This window comes from Manis javanica, chromosome 2 (assembly GCF_040802235.1).
Source record: "Manis javanica isolate MJ-LG chromosome 2, MJ_LKY, whole genome shotgun sequence".
Taxonomy (NCBI): Eukaryota; Metazoa; Chordata; class Mammalia; order Pholidota; family Manidae; genus Manis; species Manis javanica.
This window is the reverse complement of record NC_133157.1, coordinates 105443369-105456173: the sequence shown is the minus strand read 5'-3', so window position 1 is coordinate 105456173 and position 12805 is coordinate 105443369. Positions and strand designations below refer to the sequence as shown.

General features: G+C 40.0%; 1 protein-coding gene across 13 annotated transcripts in view; it reads left to right on the top strand.

Annotated features, from left to right (window-relative positions):
* The first annotated feature begins 985 nt into the window (after positions 1 to 985).
* ABI1 (abl interactor 1) overlaps positions 986 to 12805 on the top strand; it is a 146812-nt gene continuing 134992 nt past the window's right edge. For 4 of the 13 annotated variants that reach the window (XM_037004502.2, XM_037004499.2, XM_037004494.2 and 1 more), the window contains exon 1: positions 990 to 1247. In XM_037004502.2, the coding sequence (XP_036860397.1) occupies positions 1131 to 1247 (117 nt within the window). In that variant the 5' untranslated portion in view covers positions 990 to 1130. Of the gene's footprint in view, positions 1248 to 1367; positions 1690 to 12805 lie in introns of those variants that run through there. The other 9 variants (XM_037004501.2, XM_037004497.2, XM_037004492.2 and 6 more) reach the window with 6 other exon arrangements.

Genomic DNA, 12805 nt, shown 5'->3' with positions numbered 1-12805 from the left:
AAGGCAATTTGCAATATCTATATATCTATCGAAGGGTCAATTTTAAAAAATCTGGCTAAGTCATGTTATCATTCCTATAGTTACTGTGGTTCTAAATGACTTCATGGAAAGATGAAAGTATGTATTTTTGAATGACCTTTAGTTTACTTTTTGGCCTTTGGATACCACTTTTCATAGCCCAGTATGTCAAACACATTCAATGTTCCTGTTGAAATGAAAAGCTTTTTGACTTTTTATCCTACAGGGCATTTTAGGTTATTCCAAAGTGTTAGTTGATTTAAAAAAAAAAAAGATTTTACACAACGTAGAGAAACAATGTAAACAATATGCACATAACTTCAAAAATGTAAGGAGATGCATGCAAAGAAGAGTCAAAGATAAAGAAATGAGGACGGCATAGCACTAGAAATTATGTATGTTTATTTTAAAATTGTGAGTCTTTAATGGTACAGAGTACCTTTACTCAACTTGCACCCCCAATGTTTAGTACATAGCTTGGCACAGAGCTGGTAATGTTTGCTAAACGTTAAACGAATTGAGGGCGGTGGAAGTTTAGAAAGTAAAGCCTGAGTCTTGTTATGTTTGAGAACAGAGAGGAAGTCAAGATTTGGAGTTTTCCATGTTCTAGCGCTTTTCAGTCCTTATCAGAATTTGTATCTCTGATTCACTGACCTAGCTCGGACAAGTTTCACGGCCTGCTCGGGGGTGCCATCTCACGGGGCGGTCGGGAAACTCTGGGCTTACACTTCCACTATCTGTGGTGGTACTTTACACTAGTACGAGTTCTTTTTTGGAGCTCCTTGGACGCATGCGCTTTTGGCGGATCGCCCGGTCCGTGAGAGACTACAATTCCCAGAAGAGGAAGCTGAAGTTAAAAAAAAAAAATCCCATGGTTGCGGGAGGGAAGGGAGAGGCATGAAGACTCGCGAGATAAGGGGTTTGAGGCAGCTGCGAGGAGTGGGTGGAGGTGGGCGGAGAGAGTGAGAAGGAAGGGGAGGAGGTGCCGTCCCACAATACCAGGCGGGAGGGCGGTGGGCGGTTTGTATCCGGGCTGTGAGGTGCCCGGGCCCTCCCCAGACCGTGTTACCTCTGTCTCTAAAAAGAGAGGAAGCGATGCAGAAGGGTGAAAAATGGCAGAGCTGCAGATGCTACTAGAGGAGGAGATCCCGTCTGGCAAGAGGGCGCTGATAGAGAGTTACCAAAACCTGACCCGGGTGGCGGACTACTGTGAAAACAACTACATACAGGTGAGGAGCGCGGCGCGCGGGCGGGCGTCGGCCGGCGGGGCGAGGAGCCGCCGCCGGCGCCCGAATGACCAGCCCACGGGGCGGGGTGGGGATTGCCCTAACCTCAGCGGCTGCCCCAGCCCCCAGCCGGGGAGAGAGCTAGTGGCCGGGCTGTGGCAGTCGGGCTGCGATACAGGAAGTGGCTGTGGTGGCCGAAACCCAGAGACGGGGAGAGAGAAAATGGGCGAGGGAGCCCGCGGCCGCCGCAGCCCACGGTCCCCCGCGGTCGGCCCCCTCCGACTTGGGTCCCCAGAGTCGCACGGCTCCCGGGCAGCCTTCCCTTCGCCGGGCTACCGTCTCCGGAGCCAGCTGCTGCCTGCTGCTGCTTCACCCCGAGAGGGTCTAAGGAGCGGGAGAGGGGAGAGGCCGGGGCAGGAGCGGCAGACAGGAGAGAAGAAACGGGGTGCGTGTCGGCGGAGGGTGGGGTGCGGGCGATTGTGTCACTTCAACCCAGAGGGTGTGTCTTTATTTATTTATTAAAAAAATTTTGTCAGGAGTCGCATAACAGACCTCCCCGAGGAGAGGAGGAAGCGGGTGGGGGTGAGAGAGGGCAGACAAGAAGTTAATCTCAAAATTCTTTTAATTGAAGGTTTGTAAATTGGCCAGCCGGGCCATTTTCTCCCTCTGATCGTTTTTCACTTCCGCCCCACCGTAATGTAGTGTAGAGGCTACACTCTAGACTGGTTGTTAGGGCTATGGCGTTATAGAACACAAATTATTCCTAACTACTTAAGTATACTTAAGAAAAAGGAAAAAAGTCTTAAATATTCTCTCTTCCACAGAAGTTCTTGAACTTTTGGCTTCACTTAAAATAGAATGGTGTGATCCACTGTTGCTTATTTTCTGAGGTTTTTCTCTTCCAACCTAAAAAAATGTGTAGAATATAAACCCAAATCTACCACCAAACACATTTAGTCTTAGTACCATAAAGTAAAATGTAAATTTGTTAGAACATTCTTGGAGCCTTATCTATGATAGATGCTCTGCTTGTTTGTTTTAATTTTGCTGATTGGAAGTGGTTTATGTTGTGGTAGTTGTAGATATTTAACTGCATAAATGAATAGTTTGCATTAGAAGCAAATGAAGTAGCAGAGTCCTTTTATCAGTATAATGGCACCAAAAAATTCGCTTGTTAGTGGTAAGGCATGACTGAAAAGTGCTTTGAAAGGTGAGTGTTAATTGCAATTTAGACTAAAGTATTTATAGAAATGCCTCCCCAGTGATTATCATTTTTAAGAGTCCATAGTTTCTGTGTTGGCAAGTGGTTTTCTTTATTTTTAGAAGGAGATGCTGTTTTCAGAATATTCTGAGTATTTTTCAGTTTTCATGTTAGCAGCATTGTATCATCAGTAGCACTACCAGGGATTTATCTCAGTTTTTTTCAAGCTTTTACTTCAGGAATTCTATAGATAAATTAACTTGTTGAATGCCTGCCATGTCTACTGTTTAACTTGTTCTGGCAAATTTTATATTTTGAGTTAAAAAAAAAATTTAAAATCTAGTAAAATGTGGATATACTTTTCAAATAGAAGTGATAGTGTAGTTTATCGATACTAAAAATATACTTCAATTTAACGTGAAAAGCCTTAAAAATGAGGTGGATCTTAATTTGCTGAAGGTTTTAAAGACTTTGAATGTCAAAGAGCACAAGGAGTTTAATTTGCCCCCATTCCAGAAATGTCATTTATTTGTAGAGGTCCCACACAAGTACTTCATAAAAGAGTGGCTTTTTTTTTAAAGCATTAAAACTATTTGTATTTTGTAATTGTCAAACAGTGCATCACATGATGTGTGGAGATAATTCGTAGGAACAAAAAATCTCAAACTATTCCAACTCCTAAAAAATAAGAAAATTTCATATTAAGTCTTTGTTGCTTGGAAAATATGCTTTTCTTTTCATCTTAAATTCACTTTAAATTCTTGACATGTAATTCGATGCCTAAGAAGATTCTAGTTTAATTATTTGATAATATAGGGTGACATGTCCTTGAGTAGACAGATTTCGCGCAACAGTTTTCAGTTAATGCCAAAAAAATGTGTTGATAATTTTTATCATAAATGATCAGTCATAAAGATTGATTAATGGATTAACAATTTTACTCAGTAATTTAGATAACACAGGTCCAATAGAGGGAACAGTCTGATAATTCTTAGTATGCAGTTCTGCCCATTAGTAATACTAAGCCAAGAATTAGATATTCCACTCAGTTGGATTATGTGTTTCCATGTATGTGTGTGGGGGTGGCTTTTTGTTTTGTGTGTTGAGAAAGCTCACAGATATGTTGTGTGGTAACTGCTACCTGTTGGCAAATGCACGTGTGTTTTAACTTGCCTGTTGACTATTTCTTTTTCAGGATATTGTGTACTATAAAGCCCCTCACCCCATACTTGACCCCTTTCCTTTTCCCCTCCTATCAGGTGACTTGGATAAGTCATGTTATTTCTCATGTCCCTTACTTTTAAACATGTTTGTGTGGTGGGGCCAAGAGCCCTTGTTAGTAGCCCCAAGATTTTTGGTGGTCCTAAACTTGACACCCAGTGAGGTATTCTGATCTTACTGGGGTAGGGGGATGAAATTCACACATAGCCATGTTTATCTAAGTAGGCTTCAAATCTTTGGGCTGCATGATGCAGACCACTAGCTGCCTTCCTTAGGAGATGATGAAGACATTGTGAAGTTGATGTGGTAGCTGACTTTGTGAAATGCTGTGCTGCTAACTTTGGTGCAAAAAGGAACAAATAGTACTAGAAATACCCATTTAGATGTCTTAGGAGATTTTTTAGTATCTCTTCTGTGACCCTGACTGGATTATAACCAACACTACATAAACTCAGAGAAAAGTAACATGGTCACTTGCGTATTGCGATTTTTTTTGTATCATTAATATAAAATCACATGAGCAACGTTGTGATTACTACATTCACCCTATTATCAAGTCCCCACCACATACCCCAGTACAGTAATTGTCCATCAGTGTAGTAAGATGCTGTAGAGTCATTACTTGTCGTCTCTGCTCTACTGCCTTCCCCATGCTGCCCCCCAACGTTATGTGTGCTAATTGTAATGCCCATTATTCCCCTTCTTCCTCCCTTCCCACTATTGCAAGTTTTTTATAATTAAAGTGGGTTAGTTACCTGGGTGATTTTACATCCTGAGAATTGTTTTGATTTTATGGTTTTCCTACAGTTTGGAAGTACAGTCCATTTCAGGTGAGGTTTTTATCAAGTTTTTTGGCCGTAGTTCAGTTTAAGTCTCTGAGGGCTTTCTTATTAGCTTTTTGGGTCCCGTTGATTTTTAAGTATTAAATTAATAGCGAAAATTCTTAAATGAGCCCACTAAATTGAAAAGGACAAGGCTTTTGACATTTCTGTGGGGAAATTATACTTAAAATAGAAAGTATTGTTTACATGGACATTTATATAGATGTAAAGAAAATTTTTGCCTCTGTCTTTAATTTGAATTTTCCCAATGGATTATGTCAAGGATAGTCTCTCCTCAACTTAAACACACTTACTCATCTGGCTAGTTCTCTTTGCTTTACTTTAGGATCCATGTTGCCTTGTTCATGGGGAGTACTTTAAGGAATAGGAAGGGGAGCTAAGTGAAGTAGCTTATTTAGGGAAACTAAGAAGAAAGATTTCTCACCATGCAGATTGCTAGGTAAGGTAGTGACAGAAAAGTCTTCTATACAATACAGCTTAACTTTGTTTGTTTTTATAACTTTTTAATTTAATATTTCTGCCTGGTATTGCCCCAACAAGAGCTTCATTTAGGTCAGTAAGTATATTCTAAAGTCCGGGAATGTGAAGGGGACATCTTCCACGAGCTGCTTAGTTTAGCTTGTTTTCTGCTAATGATTACCTTATGCTCATTGCTCATTACACACGTTTGAACTTGGAGGCAGGTAATTTCTGAGCAGAATAATACTTCGGAGTAGGTAAGAGCTACCATTTCTAGTACAGTACAGTTTGTAAACAGTTGTCACTGAATTATTACAATAATTTTTTTCTTTTCTTTCTTTTTTTAAACAGGTGAGAAATCTGAGGCTCAGATATCTTACATACCTAGCCTGAAGTTCCATTATAGTGTATGAGAATAGTGCTTGGAATCAAACAGAGATTTTGTGATTCCATATCCTAAGTTCCTTTTAATGAATATGGAATGGGGTGCTTACTGCAGCACAGGGGATAAAGATTGTGTGAAGAGGGTAATAGAGAAGGAAAAAGATGATATAGTTGCTTTTTTTCCCCAAGTTTGTTTTTTTTATTTTGGTATCATTAATGTACAATACATGAGCAACATTATGGTTATGAGACTCCCCCCATTATCAAGTCCGCACCACATAACCTATTATAGCCACTGTCCATCAGCGTAGTAAGATGCTATAGAATCATGACTTGTCTTTTCTGTGTTATACTGCATTCCCTGTGACCCCCCCCTACATTATGTGTGCTAATCGTAATGTCCCTTTTTCCTCCTTATCCCTCCCAACCCACCCATCCTCTCCGGTCCCTTTCCCTTTGGTAACTGTTAGTTCATTCTTGGGTTCTGTGAGTCTGCTGCTGTTTTGTTCCTTCAGTTTTTCCTTTGTTCCTATACTCCACAGATGAGTGAAATCATTTGGTACTTGTCTTTCTCCGCCTGGCTTATTTCATTGAGCATAATATCCTCTAGCTCCATCCCTGTTGTTGCAAATAGTAGGATTTGTTTTCTTCTTAGGGCTGAATAATATTCCATGTGTATATGTACCACATCTTCTTTATCCATTCATATACTGATGGACACTTAGGTTGTCTCCATTTCTTGGCTATTGTAAATAGTGCTGCGAAACATAGGGGTGCATATCTTTTTCAAACAGGGCTCCTGCATTCTTAGGGTAATTTCTAGGAGTGGAATTCTGGGTCAAATGGTATTTCTATTTTGAGCTTTTTGAGGAACCTCCATACTGCTTTCCGCAATGGATGAACTAGTTTACACTCCCACGAGCAGTGTAGGAGGGTTCCCCTTTCTCCACATCCTCACCAACATTAGTTGTTTGTCTTTTGGATGTTGGCTATCCTAACTGGTGTGAGGTGATATCTCACTGTAGTTTTAATTTGCATTTCTCTGATGATTAGTGATGTGCAGCATCTTTTGATGTGCCTGTTGGCCATCTGAATTTCTTCTTTGGAGAAGTGTCTGTTCAGCTCCTCTGCCCATTTTTAATTGGCTTATTTGCTTTTTGTTTGCTGAGGTGTGTGAGTTCTTTATATATTTTGTATATCAGCCCTTTATCGGATATGTCATTTATGAATATATACTCTCATACTGTAGGATGCCTTTTCATTCTGTTGATGATGTCCTTTGCTGTACAGAAGCTTTTCAGCTTGATATAGTCCCACTTGTTCATTTTTGCATTTGTTTCTCTTGCCCAGGGAGATATGTTCATGAAAAAGTTGCTCATGTTTATGGCCAAGAGATTTTTGCCTGTTTTTTTCTAAGACTTTTATGCTTTCATGACTTAAATTCAGGTCTTTGATCCATATCGAATTTACTTTTGTGTATGGGATTAGACAATGATCCAGTTTCATTCTCTTACATGTAGCTGTCCAGTTTTGCCAAGACCTGCAGTTGAAGAGGCTGTCATTTCCTCATTGTATATCCTTGGCTCCTTTAGTGTATATTAATTGACCATATATGTTTGGTTTAATATCTGGACTCTCTCTTCTGTCCACTGGTCTATGGGTCTGTTCTTGTGCCAGTACCGAATTGTCTTCATTACTGTGGCTTTATGGTAGAGCTTGAAATTGGGAATCGAGATCTCCCCTGCTTTCTTTTACCTTCTCAGGATTGCTTTGGCTATTCAGGGTCTTTTGTGGTTCCATATGAATTTTAGAACTATTTGTTCCAGTTTGTTGAAGAATGCTGTTGGTATTTTGATAGGGATTGCATTGAATCTGTAGATTGCTTTAGGCAGGTTGGCCATTTTGACAATATTAATTCTTCCTAGCCAAGAGCATTGTATGAATTTCCATTTGTTAGTATCCTCTTTAATTTCTGTTAAGAGTGTCTTGTAGTTTTCAGGATATAGGTCATTCACTTCCTTGATTAGGTTTATTCCTAGGTATTTTATTCTTTTTGATGCAATTGTGAATGGAATTATTTTCCTGATTTCTCTTTCTGCTAGTTCATCGGTAGTATGTAGGAATGCAACAGATTTCTGTGTATTAATTTGTATCCTGCAACTTTGCTGAATTCAGATATTCTAGTAATTTTGGAGTGGATTCTTTAGGTTTTTGTATATACAATATCATGTCTTCTGCAAACAGTGATAGTTTTACTTCTTCCTTACCAATCTGGATGTCTCGTATTTCTTTGTTTTGCCTGATTGCTGTGGCTAGGACCTCCAGTACTATGTTGAATAGAAGTGGGGAGAGTGGACATCTTTGTCTTGTTCCTGATGTTAGGGAAACAGCTTCTCGTTTTTAAGTATGATGTTGGCTGTGGGTTTCTCATATATGGCCTTTATTATGTTGAGGTACGTGCCCTCTATACCCATTTTGTTGAGAGTTTTTATCATGAATAGGTGTTGAATTTTGTTGAATGCTTTTTCAGTGTCTATCAAGATCACCATGTAATTTTTGTCTTTCTTTTTGTTTATGTGGTGGATGATGCTGATGGATTTTCAAATGTTGTACCATCCTTGCATCCCTGAGATGAATCCCACTTGGTCATGCTGTATGATCCTTTTGATGTATTTTTTAATTTGGTTTGCTAATATTTTGTCGAGTCTTTTTCCATCTGTGTTCATCAGGGATATTGGTCTGTAATTTTCTTTTTTAGTGGGGTCTTTGCCTGGTTTTGCTATTAGGGTGATGTTGGCTTCATAGAATGAGTTTGGGAGTATTCCCTCCTCTTCTATTTTTTGGAAAACTTTAAGGAGGATGGGTATTATATCTTCTCTGTATGTCTGATAAAATTCTGAGGTAAATCCATCTGGCCCAGGGGTTTTGTTCTTGAGTAGCTTTTTGATTACTGAATCAATTTCTTTGCCGGTAATTGGTCTGTTTAGATTTTCTGTTTCTTCGTTGGTCAGTCTTGGAAGGTTGTATTTTTCTAGAAGTTGTCCATTTCTTCTGGTTTTCCAGCTTGTTAGCATATAGGTTTTCATAGTGTTCTCAAATAATTCTTTGTATTTCTGTAGGGTCCATCGTGATTTTTCCTTTCTCGTTTCTTGTTCTGTTGATATGTGTAGATTCTCTTTTCCTCTTAATAAGTCAGGCAAGGGGTTTATCTATTTTGTTTATTTTCTCAAAGAACCAGTCTTTGGTTTCATAGATATTTTCTATTGTTTTATTCTTCTCAATTTTGTTTATTTCTCCTCTGGTCTTTATTATGTCCCTCCTTCTGCTGACTTTAGGCCTCATTTGTTCTTCTTTTTCTAATTTCAATAATTGTGACTTTAGACTATTTCACTTGGGATTGTTCTTACTTCTTTAAATATGTCTGGATTACTATATACTTTCCTCTTAAGACTGCTTTCGCTGTGTCCCACAAAGTTGGGGCTTTGTGTTGTTGTTATTTGTTTCTATATATTGCTTGATCTCTATTTTGATTTGGTTATTGATCCATTGATTTTTTAGGAGCATGTTGTTAAGCCTCCATGTATATGTGAGCCTTTTGTTTTCTTTGTACAATTTATTTCTAGTTTTTTACTTTTGTGGTCTGAGAAGTTGGTTGGTAGAATATCAGTCTTTTTGAATTTACTGGGACTCTTTTTGTGGCCTAGTATGTGGTCTATTCTGGAAAATGTTCCATGTGCACTTGAGAGGAATGTGTATCCTGCTGCTTTTGGGTGTAGAGTTCTGTAGATGTCTATTATGTCCATCTGTTCTAGTGTGTTGTTCAGTGCCTCTGTTTCCTTACTTATTTTCTGTCTTGTGGTTCTGTCCTTTGAAGTGAGTGGTGTGTTGATGTCTCCTGGAACGAATGCATTGCATTCTATTTCGTCCTTTAATTCTGTTAGTATTTGTTTCACATATGTTTATGCTCCTGTATTGGGTGCATATATATTTATAATGCCTAGCTTTTCTTGTTGGACTGACTCCTTTAGGATTATGTAATGTCCTTCTTTATCTTTTGTTACTTTCTTTGTTTTGAGGTCTATTTTGTCTGATACAAGTATTTCAACACCTGCTTTTTTCTCCCTAATTATTTGCATGAAATATCTTTTTACATCCCTTGACTTTCAGTCTGTGTGTATCTTTGGATTTGAGGTGAGTCTCTTGTAAGCAGCATATAGATGGGTCTTGCTTTTTTATCCATTCTATTATCCTGTATCTTTTTATTCGTGTATTCAGTCCATTTACATTTAGGGTGATTATTGAATGATATGTACTTATTCCCATTGCAGGCTTTGGATTTGTGGTTACCAAAGGTTCAGGGGTAGCTTCTTTACTATCTAATCATCTAACTTAACTCTCTTATTAAGCTTTTATAAACATAGTCTGATTATTTCTCTCCCTTCTTATTCCTCCTCCTCCATTCTTTGTATGTTAGGTGTTTTAATCTGTACTCTTTTGTGTTTCCTTTGACTCCTTTTGTGCACAGTTGATTTTATTCTTTGCCTTTAGTTAGTATTTGGTTGGTTTGCTTTCTTTGCTGTGATTTTATTTTCTCTGGTGACATTTCTTTAGCCTTCTAGTGCTTTAGCCTTTAGTGCTTCCATCTAGAGCAGTCCCTTTATTTTTTATTTTTTAATACTTAAAATTTTTTATTAAGTTATGATTGATATACACTCTTATGAATGTTTCACATGAAAAAACAATGTGTTTACTACATTTACCCATATTAAGTCCCTACCCATACTCCAATGCAGTCACTGTCCATCAGTGCAGGAAGTTGCCAGAAATCCACTGTGTCCCTTCTCTGTGACACACTGTTCTCCCCATGATCACCCACACCATGTGTACTAAACATAATGCCCCTCTGTCCCCTTCTCCCTTCTTCCCCACCTTCCCTCCCACACTGGTTTCCTTTGGTAGCCACTATTTCATTCTTGGAGTTAGAGCAGTCCCTCTGAAATATCCTGTAGAGGTGGTCTGTGGGAGGCAAATTCCCTCATCTTTTGCTTGTCTGGGAATTGTTTAATTCCTCCTTCTTATTTAAATGATAATCGTGCTGGATACAGTATTCTTCATTCATGGCCCTTCTGTTTCACTACATTAAATATATCATCCCATTCTCTTCTGGACTGTAGGGTTTCTGTTGAGAAGTTTGATTATAGCCTGATGGATTTTCCTTTGTACGTGACCTTTTTTCTCTCTCTGACTGTCTTTGATACTCTGTCCTTGTCTTTGATCTTTGCCATTTTAATTATTATATGTCTTGGTGTTGTTCTCCTTGGGTCTCTTGTGTTGGGTGATCTGTGAGCTTCCATGGTCTGAGAGACTATTTCCTCCCTCAGTTTGGAGAAGTTTTCAGCAATTATTTCTTTAAAGACACTTTCTATCCCTTTTTCTGTCTCTTCTTCTTCTTGTACCCCTATAATGCGGATATTGTTCCTTTTGGATTGGTCACACAGTTCTCTTAATATTCTTTTATTTCTGGGGATCCTTTTATCTCTCTCTGCCTCAGCTTCTCTGTGTTCCTGTTCTCTGATTTCTATTCCATTAGTGGCCTCTTGTACCTCATCCAGTCTGCTCTTAAGTCCTTCCAGAGATTGTTTCATTTCTGTATTCTCCCTCTTAACTTAATCCTTAAGCTCTTGCATATTTCTCTTCAGGTCCATCAGCATGGTTAAGACTTTTATTTTGAATAATTTTTCATGAAGATTGGTGAAATGTACCTCTGTAGGCCCCCTCTCAGGGCTTGTCTGGGTTATTCTGGACATCAGCATGGTTATGACTTTTATTTTGAATAATTTTTCATGAAGATTGGTGAAATCTACCTCTGCAGGCCCCCTCTCAGGGCTTGTCTGGGTTATTCTGGACTGGACCAAATTCTTCTACCTTTTCATGGCTATCAAGGCAGTTGTAGGTAGGTAGCGCATGTGTCAGCTGGGAGAACAAAGTCCCTTCGTGCTTGCTGTTCACCCTGCCCCTTTCCACTGCCTGTGTCGTTCCCCGCACACCGGGAGCAGCCCTCATGGCAGCCTAGAGCCCTGCGGGTGTAGGCAGGTGTGCCTGGTGTGTTCTTCTGCGAGAACGGTGCTACTCCGTGCCCTGTCCCCGGTTCCTCTGCCTATGCTCTTAGCCCCAGGTCTGGCCCGATCGGCTATGTGCTGGGAGGAGACTCTGGGCAGCTGCTGTGGGTGCTGCCACTCCCAGGCTGCTCTGCCAGGGCTGTGCCTGAATGGGAGTGAACACAGGCTGTTTATCGCCATGAGGGGCTTCAGAGCTGCATTGCCACCCGGGGGGTTAGGGCGCCTGGAGTTTCCTGGGATTCCCAGCTGCTAGGCTGAGTGTGCCCAGATGATTCCATCCAGCTGTGAGGTCCCTGTCCCTTTAAGACTTTCAAAAAGCACTTGCTTTTCTTTTGTTTCAGGGGAGCCAGCTGCGGTGACCCGCTCACAGATTTTACTTTTCCATTTCCCTAATATCCAGCGCATCCCACAATGTGTTTCTGCACTCCTGGTGTGGATTACTAGGGCTGGGTATTTAGCAGTCCTGGGCTTCTACTCCCTCCCTGCTCTGACTCTCCTCCTCCTGCTGGGGAGCTGGGGTGGGGGGAGCGCTTGGGTCCCACCAGGCCGTGGCTTGTATCTTACCTCCTTTGTGAGAAACCGCATTCTCGCAGATGTAGATGTTGCCTGGCTATTGTACTGTACCGTCTGGTCTCTCTGTTAGGTGTGGTTTTATTTGTTGTATTTTCAAAAATAGATGGTTTTGAGACGAGATTTCCAGTGCCCTACACACACCGCCATCGTCCCAGAATCCCCTGAGCTGCTTTTAATTGCAGCAAATTTTTATCTCCTCGAATCATAAAGGGAGCAAGAAATACTATGATAATTAAAAAATATTATTGAAAACTTCAGTTTCTTTAAGTTGCTTGTTTTCTGAGTGCTTTATATTTATTTCCTATTAGTAATTTCTGCATGCTGTGAGAAAACTGCATGTGGCAATTTCTGCTTTTCCATTTTGTGGAAAAAGCACAAAAAATGTACTCTTTGAGAACCCTTTCTAGTTAGGTCATGAGGAATTAATGCCCTACGCTGAAACACCAGAAATATATATATAATGCATCTTGTGGGGAAAGATATGTCTTAGTTCAGATATTGACAGTCAGATTTAATTTAGGATTCCGTATGGTGGAAAGGATTCATGAGTGCCGTCTTAAACACTTGATTACCAAAAGTGGGCCCTCAACGTAACCCAGTAATTCTACTATATTTTACACAGCTGTTTATTCTTCCACTTTAAATGTTTTCTTCCCTTATTATAGTGTCTCTTTCCTTTCTCATCTTTATTTCCTAAAGAAAATAGATCTCATTGTATCAGAGATAAAATTTTTTACCACTAAATCGCCAAGGCTACTGGCA